The sequence below is a fragment of the Pollicipes pollicipes genome, unplaced genomic scaffold (genome assembly GCF_011947565.3).
Source record: "Pollicipes pollicipes isolate AB1234 unplaced genomic scaffold, Ppol_2.1 Scaffold_4295;HRSCAF=5057_pilon_pilon_pilon, whole genome shotgun sequence".
Taxonomy (NCBI): domain Eukaryota; kingdom Metazoa; phylum Arthropoda; class Thecostraca; order Pollicipedomorpha; family Pollicipedidae; genus Pollicipes; species Pollicipes pollicipes.
Window position 1 is genome coordinate 12,197,241 of NW_023596461.1, and position 15,589 is coordinate 12,212,829.

Genomic DNA, 15,589 nt, shown 5'->3' on the forward strand with positions numbered 1-15,589 from the left:
ACATATTGAATAAATGTGTAAGGTCTCAAAGATGTTTGGCAACATTCATATTTCAATGCACAAGCCTGAAGGTGAGGTCAGATATACGTCTAACCTATAGTCAACGCGGTAAACTGGGGCTGGGTGGCAAACTCTTGCTCTTTGGTGAATGACGGATTAGTGACCTAGTAACCGATTTTTGTCAACGCGTGTTCTCAGACTGTGCAGAGTCGCTTGGCGCCGAGTTGTGTTGGTGGCGTATTGGTTGGTGTCCATCCACCACATCCTTCTGACGGGTTGGGCGGCACGCACGCTTCTCGACCCAGCATTAGGCGGGTTCGGTGTCCCTGGTCGCGGGGTCTCGACCCCGCCGGTCTTAAACCGTTCCGCAGCCCAACGGAGAACATACCGGAATTATGGAGCACCAATAACTTGTCTTGAATTCTCAGTTCAACGTTTTGATTCGGCAAGTGACATTCATGGCCTTGATCGCGCGCTCGGGATAACGGAATTCCTTTAGCATTTTCCGAGGCCGGATAGCAGCAGTACCCTTCAAACCCGTTCTACAACGACCGTGATCGCGCCCACGGTTTTTCTAGGCATCGCGCTCACATTTTCGAAGCCCGAGAGACAGCATTGGGGCATGCGGTGGCTGCCAACATTCGCGGCTTTTCTGAAAATATCTCGGTGCGATATTTCTCCAGCCTTTTACCGTCCTTTTCGCCAGACCCTTTTACCGTCGCCCAAATATTCGCGTTGACTATTTGAGATACACACGGCGACATTGGCTGGGGGTCGTCTGGCACCCGACAAGGGACGGTTGCTGTGGTGCAGGTCAGGTGGGTACGCTCGGTGCTTGGTAAAAACCCGTTTATACCCATAGTTTAACGGATGCGTCCTCCACAGTGAACCTTGTAATTATAAGTATTTGAATTAGGTCTTTTGTATCCGTGGAGCGTTGCTAACTGCGCCAATTTCGTCCATCTTGAATTCCTTAGGTTGTTTGAGGGCCAGTGGCTTGAGGTGTACGAAGAAAATACCGGTCTATGAAATATTTGGCGTTAAGAATCAGTTTCTTTCTGTATGATGTGATGACCTGCGGTTAGCAGTGCATTGGGCACTCATTTTAAGCGGCTGTGCTGATCAAAACATTGCGTGTAAGCTGCACACATCCAAATGCGCTGGAAACCAGGCAGGCATAAAACTCAATATAATTTAAATATGTTAGAGTGTAGTAGCATTTTAGAAATGTGAAATATCTACTGCCAAATGTATTCTTGTGGGTGAACTTAAATAAATCCTGGTTGTATCATGTGGCATATCTGAAATTTGGTTTTGGCTCTTAGGGGGGGGGGGGGGCAGCAAGATAAAAAAGTTCTTAAATCATGGCTTGCAGTGAGAACAAAATCTCAGATGAATTTACACTGTACACAACCAGTGATGTAGGACATTTTTAGCAGTAGTTGACTGAATGCCATGCACCAGCATGCCTCAGTGATTGCCAATGACCATTGGAGACTGGCTGCTTGCAATTCTTAAGTTTTTGAGCTTCCTAGGTAAGTGCTTCTTTCCTAAGAGTATGCTCACACCTGCTGTACTTTTTAAAGATGTGGAAGTAATAGAAAAAATGTTTATTTTGACAATTCTATTTTAAACCTGTGAGTCTCAAGCTTGATAGGGACTGATGCTTGGAATTATGTGCACTTTGTGCATAATTTCCCAGAGCACATGAAAAATTTATGATTGGAGTGTCATGCAAGTCACTATAACATAAAAATGTACATGTAGGACATAGTAGTTGGTGCAGCTACCCCTGCCACCCAAGGTACAATTGGTCTCACATAAGGGACAGATGCTGAGGCGATGCGATACCCACCTGGGCTTCCAACGACCTATATATGCTTAATTTGGGACCAGGAGCATAGTTTCATTTTCATTTGGATAGGAATAAGCCTGGCTCATCCCCTAACTTTTGGGAGAAATTTGGTCAAATTCAGGGAGAACATGGTTTGCACTGTTTGTTTGGGTTGAACAAATTTCTCAGTCACTAAAGATGTCAGTGGCTGATACCTGCCTCCATATTGCACATGCCACATTTGTGCCACTTTGGCCGGTGTTGCATCCATCCTACAGGGAGCTCCTTGAATGGACTTGGAGCAATCTAGCCAAAGTGGCACCTCCTGATTTGTGAGAATGGACCTGAAAGCAATGAGATGGTCTTTGCAGCCCTGCTGTTTAAGCATACATGTGTGCATACTATGTTTGCACCAGATTGAGAGGTCTTGCATGTAACTCACCAGGAGGTCCCTTGTTGCACGTAGCAATTTTTGGCAGGCCACCAGCCATTGGGACTGCTTCTGCAATGACATCTTCAATCCCCAAGGCGATAGAAGAGTTGACACATGTCTCCATTTGTCACATGCGTGCACACATGCCATGTTTGTGCCGTTTTGGGTGTTTTGGCTCCTCGCCTGCAGGGAGTCCCATATCGGTCTTGGAGCGTCCCTTACGGTATCCTCACTGTGTCCTACCTTACTGTGGAGTGTCTCTTACTGAACTTTGAGCAATCCAAGCAAAGCGGCGCCTCCTAATGCGTGAGAATGGAACCGAAACCAATGCGACGGTCGTTACAGTTCAGGTACGCGACGGCAGGTGTACTTGTGCTACGTTTGTAAAAGTTTTGGTTGTCTTGCGCCTAATTTGCTGGAAGGCCCTCGTTGGACTTCACAATTTTCGACCGTCCGCCCGCCGGCCGTCCAGGCCGCTTGTACAGTGGCATCTTCACTGTGAATGCGATAACATGGTCAACACACGTTTCCGTGTGTCGCATGCCTGCACACGTGCCATGTTTGCGTCGTTTTAGTCGGTCTGAGACTTAACCTAAAGGGAGGTCCCCTGCTGGACGTGAGCAATTCAGCCGATGTGCCGCCTCCCAATGCGTGAGGATTAACCCGAGAGCGATGAGTCTATCGTTACAGTCCTGCTATCAACACATACATGCACGCGTGCTACGTGTGCACCAGACTGGGCGGCCTGTCTGAAGTCACATAATCACACAATGGACTGTGCGTCGATTACCGAAACCAGGTTTCGACGATCGAGCCAAACAAATAGGATAATGATGCCCAACTTCAACATCCGTCTCCGAGGCAAAGCGAGGGAATGTATTACAGTAGTGTTTCAGTTTCCTACTCAGTTGGATGCAAGTCGAGCTCCGTTACGTTAAGGAGAGAGAGAGAGAGAGAGAGAGAGAGAGAGAGAGAGAGAGAGAGAGAGAGAGAGAGAGAGAGAGAGAGAGAGAGAGAGAGAGAGAGAGAGGGAGCGGGAGCGGGAGCGGGAGCGGGAGCGGGAGCGGGAGCGGGAGCGGGAGCGGGAGCGGGAGCGGGAGCGGGAGCGGAGCGGGAGCGGGAGCGGGAGCGGGAGCGGGAGCGGGAGCGGGAGCGGGAGCGGGAGCGGGAGCGGGAGCGGGAGCGGGAGCGGGAGCGGGAGCGGGAGCGGGAGCGGGAGCGGGAGCGGGAGCGGGAGCGGGAGCGGGAGCGGAGCGGGGAGCGAATAATTATGTGGAAAAGTCGTGCACACGTCGCCCATATGTAAGTGTGCCCTTTGTACTCCAAACAACATGAGATTGATTCAAATAAACGCGAGCGTTGTCGTTTTAAATATAACTTTTCCGAAAGATGTCCCTGATTGCCTCGCTAAATCAAACTCTAGCAAAGTTAGCAGAATGAGTTAACACCTCAGCATTAATGGAGAAATAATGCTCCAGAGACCTCAGTACAACTTCAAGCAACGGCGGAGTAAAGCTTTTCCGCCAGCAGGCAATTAAGAATGGAATGCGTAGCAGAGTTTTAGCTGGATTTTCTGGTTGCTTGAGAGTTTTAGCTAGCACTTTCTGGCGGCTACTGTTCGGTTCAAAATTACGTAAGTTGTTAAGCGCATTTGGGGGGAACATTATGCATATACATAAGACGGTAGTTATATCCTTATTTCTAGTAGAAAAGCCAGGAGACTGGAAGGATAGATGCGTGGATACTTCGGCAACATGGCCGTATCGGAACGAATATCAGTAGTAAATTCAAAATTGCCTGCTGATCCTAGAACATGACTACTATTTCAGAAATTTGCCATAGCAATGAGGAACCGATGCGCTCCTTCCCTGGCGATAATGTTTTTAGACCAATTTGAAGCGGAGGCCCTGGCCGCCAGCCCCGTAAAACCAACTTCTATTTAACTAGATATATCGATGGCTATGCTGGAGCATGGACGCACGGACAGCGTTTCCTTGAATAATTTTTAGAGTTCATGAACAATCAGCGTCGAAATTTAGCCAGTGCGGTGGAGCATGCAGGGAACGGAGAGGGGGTCCCGTATTTGTATGCGCAAGTGACGGTGGAGAGAAGGAACAACCGCACAACGTTAGAAACGGAGCTCTTTATCGAGCCCACCAACTCTGGTATAATTCTGCACTGTGAATCTGCACATCCAACCTCCACTAAGCATATCATAATTCCTAGCATGTTCCATAGGGCTCTAAACAACTGATCTAGTATTGAAAAGTTAAGGAAACGTGCAATGAAAATATTTGCTTTATTGTTGGGCAACAGATATTCTCCGCGACCATTAGGTAGAATGTTGGAAGAGATAAAAAAAAAAACAATGGAGAGCGCTGGTGGGATGGGTGGTGGGAGACACGTCCTTTCGGACGACGGATTCTTAGCACTACATTACATAAATGAACATTTGCTTTGGAAAATCAAGCATATCGTCAGGAACTCGAAACGACACGTACCAAGAGCTTGAAAGAATAACAAAAAGCTTAAAAAGGCTGGTGAGATCGTGTATCTAGAAGTCCAAGTGCCTAGGGGCAATATATATAATTTATGCAAGGCTGTGTTTCAAGGGGTTCGCTCGCAAAAAACTGGTTCACAAAATTAAGTGTAAGCGGTGTGAAAAATATGGGAGGGGCTTAATCTATGTCCGGATATCCATGCGCTCTATTTGTTTGAGATATAAAAACGGGTTTTGGTTGGCTAGCCCCGCCCTGTGGGTGGCTAGTTTTTGGCGAAACACGCGCAGGCTGAAATCCAGGGAGGTATGGACCCTGCACCCCTCCTTGAACTAAAAGTCATTACAGAGCACAGGACAATCCAGACAGAAAAATAAGTGAATCTATTCGTATACAAAGTCAGCGACCAGACCTCAACGTTCAGGGCTTATCATTGCCGAATATATGGATGCGGTAAGCGCCTCGATGAGTGATGCGTCCCAGCTTAAAATTGTTTACAGGTGTGAGTCGTGCCTGACGCGTGATGCGCGATGCCTGTTTAATTGAAATCGTTTAAATGTGTAGTTGATGCGTGATGCGTGATGCCTGTTTATTTGAAATCGCGTGCATGTTTGTATCAAACGCCATGCGTGATACCTCGTGTCACTTTAATTCGTCCCCATGTGTACGTCATTTTCGCGTACTCTTGAATGCTTGGTTAGACATGCACTGTGTCATAGAGATGGCTAGCGATTGCTTCTGGGTGAGTCCCCTGCGTGTTGGTGACTTAAAAAAATTGTGTCTCTTTAAAAAATAAAAATAAATAAAAGAAAAGAGAATTCAGAAATCTGGTGGCATCGGCAGGCAATTTTGAATTCACTACTGATATTCATATTGATAAAAGTATGTTGCTGAAATATCAACGCATCTGGCTGCCCATTCTCCTGTTTTTTTTTCTACGAGCAATAAGGCTGTTACTACTGTTTTATCTACATATGCAATGGTCCTCGCGAATGCACGTAACAACTTACATAATGCTACTCATTTGATCTGAAAGAGACCCGATTTCGCTCATTCTTTTCTTTCGTTTAAACTCGTATTATATAATTCTGATTCCAGGTCGCGCAGAAGCTGCGTACACCAGCCGTACAGAGACGCCCAGGTGCAGCGCTACCAGAGCGGCAAGGGGAATCGCGCTTTCCCATTTATCAACGGTACTACACATCTAGGTCCTTGGCGTACTGTCCCCTCTCCCCCTGTCCGTTCACGGTAATGTGAGCCACGACTCGCCAGAACCGTGCCGGAAGTCGTCTAACATGATTTATTATCATGACCCTGACACAGGGGCGTCACCTTTTTTGCTTTCGGGAGACATGAGCCCCAATGCTCTTCTGAACCACCTTAATGCGCATAAGCAAAGAAAGAACGCTGGGATGAACCAGCATGATACTATAAGTATCAGTTTAGTCTGTCATAAAGTAGTGTCCTGTTGGTACCTGATGTTCTTGGTCAGGCTAACAGTTTCGTACGTTAATTTTGGGTATGTTAAGTCTTGGATACGTTTTATACGTTTGAAATCGGGCGTCGGGGAAAGTGTAGCTGCGGGGTAAAAATGCATGAAATATCACCCTGTGAGACCTGCCACCATGCCTACATACGCTTATAGAGTTATGCATTATTCAACTGGTGTGGAAGATAATATCCAACGTGTTGAGAAGAAGCTGCGACACTGCGATGGTGTTTTTCGGTCGGCATGGAGCGACGCCCACGTCGAGAGGGCTAAGATATGATGACCATTTTTTTCAGTCCATGCCCATAGGGCTAATGTTAAAGTTACAGGAAGCTGTGGTGTCAGTCGTTGCCCCATCGGTGGTTTTTGCGTGCCCGTGTCTTTGTCGTCGGCCCATCTCTGGTCGCAGCGCCCTCATGCCTTACATTAGCGCAACTTCAGACACATGAGTAATTTGCATGGCAAGGATCATTTACGAGAGCCAGTCGTTAAACCCATGATTTCCTAGCCCCTTTGTATTCAAGTGCCGTGATGGATTTGCCACCGCCTCCCCCGTGTGAACATTTGGTGGCGCTACCCCTGGGTGAGTCAACTGGTGAGCTGAGTCACTGGCGTTGACTCATCTCAATCAAGTGATCAATTTACTGGAATTGGACTCAACTCCAACACCTGCTGACATCAAGTTTTGAAGAAGTCATTACACTCTACTCACCCTCACTCAGAAGTTCTTTTGACATGGGAATTTCCTTCGACCTCGCTCAGAGAGGAGTGTCCGTATCCTATGTCGCTTATATGGGCATGGCCATTTGCGTTTGTTGGTGGCATAGCCCATAAAGTCCCATTGTAACATGAAGGCAGTTAATCACAGCTGCCAGTGTAGTAAGTGTAATGCCAGTGTAATCACCATGAGCCAGTGCAGCAGATTTCTGACTGCGTGCGTGAAAGTTATGCTTGTGAAGACCTCGCCCGTGCCAGTCTTTCTCGTGAGTCCGCCAAAGAGAGATCTTGTCAAACACAGCCTCTATTTTCTGATCAGTAACACACGGAAACACTCACACCACAACGTTTACCGACACAACCAACAGCGGTTCTATTTCTTCGGGCCCAGTGAGAGGGAAAGAGCATACATGGCCACCAATGGTACGGCTTATATGCCACGCGCGTCGGAAATGATTCATGGTCACATGGTCTAGAAATTTTGCGATAGTTTACCAATGAGAAGCAGGTACGACATGTCACGATGTTCAGCTAAGCCAATAAAAAAGTAGGAAATCACCTTGCGACCTCAGAGCAGTCTGATGCAGGTGGCAGGTGGTAAGGCGCTGAAGGCGAGTTTGTAAAGGAAATACCGAATCGCGTTACGGAAGCCAGGCATAGTTAAGGCTCCGACGAAACAGATGGTGTTAGAAAAATGCACTGTACATACATTTCAAGTTATTTATTTCTCAGTCAGCTCTCTCTCTCTCTCTCTCTCTCTCTCCTCTCCTCTCTCTCTCTCTCTCTCTCTCCTCTCCTCTCTCTCTTCTCTCTCTATCTCTCTCTCTCTCTTCTCTCTCTCTCTCACTCTCTCTCTCTCTCTCTCTCTCTCTCTCTCTCTCTCTCTCTCTCTCTCTCTCTCTCTCTCTCTCTCTCTCTCTCTCTCTCTCTCTCTCTCTCTCTCTCGCTCTCGCTCTCTCTCTCTCTCTCTCTCTCGCTCTCTCTCCTCGTCTTTTATCACCCTGAGGCAACCAAGACACAAAGAAGCCACCAGATCCGCTCTCCTGCCTCAAAGTGGCATTGTTTTATTCACAAATGCTCGAATTTGGAAGATTTACTGCGTGTTTATGGCATTGAGCATTAAGTACGTCATTATATGCGTTGGTATAGTAAGCCAGATTTTGAGGACCGTTACAATGGGAGCCCAAGTTGGGACGCAGTATGCTTGCGACACCGCTTTTTATTTTCACCAGCCTCTGCTTACCAACGTCTTGGGTAGCAGGTGGAAGTAGACTGTCCATGGATTGCTCTATTGGTACTGCACGGTGTCATGAGGACTTTGTGTGCCATCCTTTAAGCGTTAGAGCTGCTATCATCCAAGAAAAAGCCATGCCATGAAAAGAGCAGATAAGGCGCGGGGTTCAGTGCCACTCATCCGATCCCTTCACTGAGCCAGGCCTTCTAGCTTTAATCGATTTTAACCCCGGACTGCCTGGCAGGTTCGAGGTAACTTCCCGCGGATTGTGTTGCAGGACTCGTAAGCCATTCATCTGTTATCAATAAAGACAATACTTGCTTGATAACGTTGTTCAACCCATGTGACCAGATATGGTAAGGGTACTTGTTATTAGAAGAACCCTTGACACATAATCCCGCTACTCCGGAACTCGAGACCTCTGAATTCAAGACCAAGACCTGAAACGAGACCTCGCTTGTATCAACCTTAATCTCAGAACTGCTTTGGTCATTCCACTCTGCTGATGCAATTACCACCCTCTTAATCATGTTGTCAGATTGGTGCTTCAAAATGGCGGGCCAGCAGTACTGCTTGCGATGGAACGACTTTCAGTCGAACATGGTCTCTTCCTTTAAACACCTGCGCAGCGAGAAAAATTTCCTGGACGTAACGCTGGCCTGCGAAGGTCAGACGTGTAAGGCGCACAAGATGGTACTCTCTGCCTGTTCACCGTATTTCAAGACGCTGCTAGAGGTGAGAGTGTGCCCCATTGGGCCGAGGTATGTGTGAGATGCAATATACTGTGAGCACATCTTTGTGTGTATCTTGGGAAGGTGCGCTGCTAGCTAATTGTATCCTACAAAGCTGGCGTGCCATTTCCATTTTTGAATGAAATTCCGGCGCGTTGCATCGTTCTGGTCCGCTTGCAATTGTCCCTCGAGGTTTGTTGGCACAGAAGGCCGCAAAGTGGTGCGATGTTGCATATCCCAGCATCAGTTTGAACATCAGTCCGTCGGCACTACCGCGATCACCGGGTGCCGTCGACGGTGCCGTAAGGCCGCCTGTCATCCGCAGGAGAACCCGTCGAAGCATCCGATCATCATCCTCAAGGACGTGCCGTTCGGCCATCTGCAGGCGATCCTCGAGTTCATGTACGCCGGCGAGGTGAACGTGGGCCAGGATCAGCTGCCCGACCTGCTCAAGACGGCCGAGAAGCTCAAGGTCAAGGGACTGATCGACGTCAACAAGATGTGAGGCGGCCGGCGGAGCGGCCGGTCGGTCGCCGAGGCTGGCAGCTGAGAGACGCGGCGGTTGCGGGCCGCCCGCCGGACGTGATAGCCGCGCTGCCGGGGCGGCGGCGGGACGACCCGGCGCGTGGGACGTCGGCGGGGCCTCGCCCGCCACGTCGTGGAGCGGTGAGAGACCGCGGCGAGAGCAGTGAGAGGTGCCCGCGCCGTCAGCAGTGAGGTGCCGCGCGTGCCGGCGAGCATGTGAGAGGCCGCCGCTCGCGGACGGACGTGCCGGCGCCTGCGCAGCGTCGTAGGCGACGAGGAGCCGGGAGGGGAGGGACAGTGCTGGCGCGGAGTGGCGTCAGTTGTTGGTGCGGGTGGAATCGGGCGTGGTGCGCTGGAGGACGGTGTATGATATTGTCTCATCGGTTGTGCGATTGTTAATGTCACATTTCGATCGTGCCTCATGCTATTTTGTCATCGTGTCTCCTGGATTTTTTATACGCGTCCACCTTGCGTTAGGTCATATTTAGCTTTCTTCGGTTGGCGCAGTGGTTTTCATCCGGCGTTTGTTGTGAGGTGATATGAATAAATGTCAATGTTTTTAGTTCGTTTGTAATACACGTTCACTCGCAGTCTATGCCATAAAGCTGATCGTATGCCGTGCAGTAACTAGCCCTCTGCCTTACGTTGCGAACTAAGCAGACGTCAACGACAGGTACCGGGTTGGCTTTCACCTGACGCTCTGCTGCGCGCGAGCGCTCTCTGCCCCCCCCCCCCCCCCCCCATCCTGACGGGACGTCCTCGGGGACGGGTCCTGGGCCGAGGTTCCCTCTCGTCACGTGGACGCATCCCGTCGTAGAAGCGGCAGCCCTGCCGAAGAGCGGACACGGCTTCCCATGGCATGCCGGAATGCCCCAGCGCGCTCCGAATGCGCCAGTACACGTCAACCGCAACTGAGGCGGCAGCGGCCGTCTGCAGCGTGGTGACCAGCTTTGTCGTGGCGCTGCGCTGGGCCAGCGGTGCGGTACTCTGATCCCAATACAACAACGACGTGCTGGGGCAGCGTGGCGGTACTGCATGATTCCGTGATGTGCTGGGGCACGAAGGAGGTATTCCGGGCTTGCTTCCGTGACGCTGTGCTCGGAAGGCGGTGATACGCTCTGGTCCCGACCCTCAGTCGCGAGCACCTGTCCGCCATCAGGTATCTGTGGCGGCGGGCTTGTCAGAGTGCTGCGAGTGGCGCGGGAGTCACACCTGTCGCCGGAGGAGGAGGAGGAGGAGGGGCGCTGCCGGACTCGCCCAGCCACCCTGAAAAGGTTGACGGCTGCGGAGCTGTCACAAACCGATGCATTTTGGTTAAAGAACGGCAATTACGGCAATAAAGAACGGCAATATTGCGCTTTGTCTTGACTGCACGGGGTCTCACAATATCTTGTCACACGGCATTTCGTGTACGATCATTTCCCATACTAGCATTGCAATACAGTTCAAGTGTGACCTTGCTGACCAGGACGGCAGCGTGGCCTGACGTCTTTGGGAAATGGTACTTCGGGTCCATCTTTACATTACAGCGTCACAGGTTTTATACTAAATTTCCAGATCGTTGGGGACGTGCTTCGCCGGTGATGCCGGCCCTACATGCCGGGCCGCTGGTTTGAGTTCACTCGCCAAGCGAGCCGAGGTAGGTATGCTCCTAACACACGCCTATCACATCGTAAGTAGAGAGGGAATCGAGCGCGCGGCGGCGACCTTTGGTAAGGTCAAATTTAACTAAAACACCAGTCTCTCATACCTGGGCCTTTAGTAGTGGGGCATAATAAACCACCGCATTTATCCACTTGCCCAGGTGGCCAGACCACCGCTGATTTCTATCTGCCCAATTGGACTTACAGCGGCGCAGGCAGAAAGGGATGGGGAGGGGGGGGGGGGGTACAAGGGCATGTACCTCCTGTGCACATGCCCCCTATGTCTCCCCTTTGGTTTCGAGGAGGCCAAAGGACCCCTTGGAACCGACAATTAAGGGCCCGAAAGGCCGGCCGGAGGGCGTATTCGGGGCCCCGATCCGCAGAAGGAGCACTTTAATTACAGCCAGGGGGCCCTTTGCGCCGATGTGGGGCCCTGGGTCGATAAGGACCTAATGAGGGTTGAGGCACCGGCGTTTGTCAGCGGCCCTGGCTTGGTAACGGGCCCCGAGTTGGCCAGAGGCAGTCCTCGAGGAGACCCGAAGAGACCCTAGAGAGTCCACCGGGACCGACGATCAAGGGCCCGACAGGATGGCCTTGGGGCACGGAGGGCTGGCCGACTTTTCTTCCGGGCCCCGGCCTGTGGGAACGAGCCCCCAGATGACAGTCAAAGGGTCCTTTGCGCCGATCGGGGACACCCTGAGTCGATGAGGGCCTATATGGGGGTCAGGCTTCACCAGTACCGCACAGCCAGCTCCGTGTTGGTATGAGGTTGGGGGCCTACTTCCCAAGCAGCGGTAAAGTCGGGGCCAGTGCTTTACACTGGTAGAGGGTCCTGCATCTGCCAGGGCCCACAGTGCCTAACATGGAGTCTTGTGTTGGCAAGGGACCCAGAGTTCACAAAGGGCAGTCCTCAATGAAGCCCGAAGAGGTGCCCAGGGCACCGAAACCGACGATCGATAGCCTGACTGGGGGGCAGGAGGCCCTGAAGGGCTGTCGGTCACGTCTGAAGTGGTCACATCACGCTGTAGTGGTTCCAGTGCAGTGGTCTCCACATGGTTCCGTAGGTCACATCAAGAATCCCGCCCCGTAGGGCCGTAGCCTTCCATAACAGCCCGAGGGTCCTCTTGCACCGACTGAGAACCCCTGAGACAATGCGGGCGTCTATGTCGTCCAGAAACCACCAAAAACAATTGGCTTCGCGTCGGTTTGAACCCTGGGGGCTCATTTCTCAAGCATAAGTAAGGCCGGGCCCGCGATTCACATTGGTCGAGGGCCCTGAGACGATGAGGATGTCGGTGGGTGGCCCATGGTATTTAACAGCATCTCCTGTATCGGCAATGAGTCCCGAGATGTCAGAAGCCGTGTATGAGTGGCTCGGAAAGTCCCACAAGACCGGTACCCGGACAAAAAGTAAAAAAAACAAGAAGTCAAAGGACAAAAATTCAAATGAGATAAAGTCAGATGGCAAAAAGTCAAACAGGACAAACAGCAAATGCAAAAAAATGCAAAAGCCAAAAACTCAAAAGGACAAAAAGTCAAACGGCAAAAGCCAAAAATATAAGATTAAAATGCAAAAAGTCAAACAGGCAAAAAGTTAAAAGGAATAAAAGTCAAATGGATAAAAGCCAAATAGCAAAAGAAGACAGGACACAAGTCAAATAGCAAAAAGGCAAATGCTAGAAAGTTAAACATAAAAGTGAGCTGTAGTCAAATAAAGGTCAAATGTACAATATTGCAGGGATGAAAGCCAAAAGGGATAAAGATGGCATAAATAATAGCCTTTCCACTTGTCCTACACTTCCCACACTTCCCACACTTCACACTTTTTTCACAGCCCTTTCCCCCAATGGCCAATGAGGTAAGCAAGACGGATTAACACTGTTTCTCACGGAATGCGTGGGAATAGGAGCTCCGTTATTGAAGATACTTATGACTAATCAATAGGTCAGACAAGGTTTATCGTTAATCAGTTTTGCAAAATGCACGCCAGATACTTAGGAGTTGGCACACCAATGGACTCGTCTCTCTCCAAGAATCAAGACCGGCGTGAGCCAGACGACTCAAATATTTAGAGGCTTACCTTAAAACACACTGAGGCCTCTGCGCTAAATGTGGCTGCCTACAGAGGCCATGGAAAGCTACGTCACTGATTTCTTGCCAATATTTACTTAAACAAGTGCGAATACTCTAACTTTGTCGAACAACTTGATGCAAAATTTAGTCACACAGTAACTAACAACCAGCCGAACACTTTTAACAGAAACTGTTGGTTTTTACGGCTTAAACCTGCTCAAGCACAAAAGTGGCTGCCTAACAACCAACAAGGAAGCGTTTACAAGTTTTAGTAAGCACTCTATGTCTTAAATTGCTTTTGCTTCTTTCAATGGTCTTAGTAACCCAATAAATGGTGTTACCTAGTCCCCCCCCCCCTCCCCCTCCTCCACAGTCCGAAATAACCGAGGGATGTGGCATACCACTTCCTCCAAATTACAAAGGCATGGCATATATCTAAGGTGCTAGAACAGAGAATGATAATAAGGTTGTGTGGGTTCCCTTGTCTTCTTTCCGCCAAAGCTCAGGAAACCAATTAGAAGGCCTCAACCATGACATTCCTCTGCGAGTAGACCCCATTTTGTCTAGAGGGCCCAAAGCCACCAGTTACTTCCAGCCCAAAATCCGTGGCACCGCTTGTCGGAAAAATGCCCTTTTATGGTCTTGGTTTTCTCTTGTTGAAGGATCTAAATAAAATAAACTAAAAGACGTCACGTCGCGAAAAATCGTCGTGAGTTCAGACATTTCGTCAGGGGAGTGGTTTCCTATTCAGCTGCTACAACACATCACGTCGCGAAAAATCATTGTGAGTTAAGACACTTACCCAGGGGTGCAGTTTCCAATTTAGTTGAGGAAGGGGGATTCAGCCTCCACTCAACTTGGACTGCAGTCCCCCGACTTTAGAAACTACGCTCCTTCACTTCTGGCGCGCGAGGGGCCATTCTTCGATCCAAAGCTGGTACCCAGCCGTTGTTCCTTTCGCGCAGTCAAAGAACCGATCAATGTTTTATTCGACTGGCTGAATGGGGCGGACTTCATCTCCTCTTCTCCTCCCCTCTTAGCCCTCCCGCAAACACCTGGCCAGAGGCGCTCGGTGTGTTTTGAAACTCTGTTAAATCCAGAGAAGTGACTTTTAATAGCTTGTTCTACCGTAGCCCATTACACGTTTATTCTTTTTTCTTCTTCTTATTTGGCTTTTTGCTCTGCCTTTTTTATTTTTGACCTTCATCCATTTGACGTTTTGCCCATTTGACTTTTTGCTTTTTATTTTATCGTTTTCACTTGCATTACTTTGGACCTTTTGGCTATTTGACTTTGTGGCTGCTTGGTCTTTTACACTCAGTTTTTTCCGTTTTGACTTTTTGACCTCTTGACTTTCTGACTTTTTGCCTCGTTGACATCCGACTTTTATCCTGCTTGACTTTTTGCCATCTGACTTTTTCGTCGTTTGACTTTTTGTCCTTTGACTTTTGTCTTAGGCTTTTGTCCTGTACCCATCAATGACGTCATCAGAGAGAGGTGCTGCACTGGTCCCTGAAAACTGAAGAACAGTGCGAACGAAAACACGCAATGGCTTTCTTGGCATTCGCCTATAAGTAATTTCGTCTTACCGTCGTAATGTGGCCAACACGTTACCGGCGGCCTCTGGCCACAGTTGTCAATGCACCGTCGTAACGCACAAAAGGTCATTTGGTCCGGTCGGCGATTTATTTTGGCGACTGATTATCTCCCCATACAGACATTGTTGGGGCATAGCTGCAATCACCGCCCACGCAAAAAAAGTATTTCAGATTCACTTCAGTATCTTTAGACAAGGCTGGATCGCCGGCACCAGCTGCATACGCCATTGGGGCATTGAACGTCAGACAATAACGTCATCAAAGAAAGTTATTGCACTGGCACCTGATAGCTGAAGAAAAGTGCTTACGAAAATACACACTGGTTTTCTTGGCGTGCGCGTAGATGTAGTTTTGCCCGGCACCGTAACCTGACCAACACGCTACCGGCTGGCTTTGAGCGCGTTGGGCAATGCACCGTCATAATACGGAAGTAGTTATGTCGTCTGAAAGGTGACTTATCCTGGCTTCTGATAGTACTACCACAACGACCTTGTTTGAGCGTGGTCGCATCCACCGTGCACGCACAAAGATTGCCTTCCGTAACCCTAGAAATAGCCGGCTCGCCAGCGCTGAGCGCTTACGCCTTTTGGTCAACTACCGGCAAATATCAATGACATCAAAGACAACTGCTGCACTGGCAGCTGATGGCTGAGGTGAACAGTGCTAACGAATGTACAGTGTGGTTGTCTTGGCGTGCGCCCATAAGTCATTTTGCCCAGTCACCGTAATCTGGCTGTCACACTAACGGCCAGTGTCTTTGGGAGAGCATGACCAGAAGCTAATATAAATCGCCGATCGAACGACGTGACCTTTT

At 49.6% G+C, this 15,589-nt stretch overlaps 1 protein-coding gene across 2 annotated transcripts; it reads left to right on the forward strand.

Moving 5' to 3' along the window:
* Positions 1-718: 718 nt before the first annotated feature.
* Positions 719-10,056, forward strand: LOC119096807 (longitudinals lacking protein-like). Of its 2 annotated transcripts, XM_037219751.1 has the most exons (4): positions 719-818; positions 5,864-5,958; positions 8,744-8,940; positions 9,262-10,056. In XM_037219751.1, the coding sequence occupies exons 3-4, from the start codon at positions 8,758-8,760 to the stop codon at positions 9,439-9,441; spliced, it is 363 nt and encodes a 120-aa protein (XP_037075646.1). In that variant the 5' UTR covers positions 719-818; positions 5,864-5,958; positions 8,744-8,757; the 3' UTR covers positions 9,442-10,056. The 2 variants fall into 2 exon arrangements, with proteins under 2 accessions (XP_037075646.1, XP_037075647.1); XM_037219752.1 differs by lacking the exon at positions 5,864-5,958 and having other exon boundaries at positions 725-818.
* Positions 10,057-15,589: the final 5,533 nt, after the last annotated feature.

Bases quoted from the DNA above. Each gene is read 5' to 3' on its own strand.
- LOC119096807 (XM_037219751.1), top strand. From the start codon at position 8,758: ATGGCGGGCCAGCAGTACTGCTTGCGATGGAACGACTTTCAGTCGAAC. The intron at 8,941-9,261 runs GTGAGAGTGTGC...TGTCATCCGCAG, and splicing joins ATTTCAAGACGCTGCTAGAG to GAGAACCCGTCGAAGCATCC.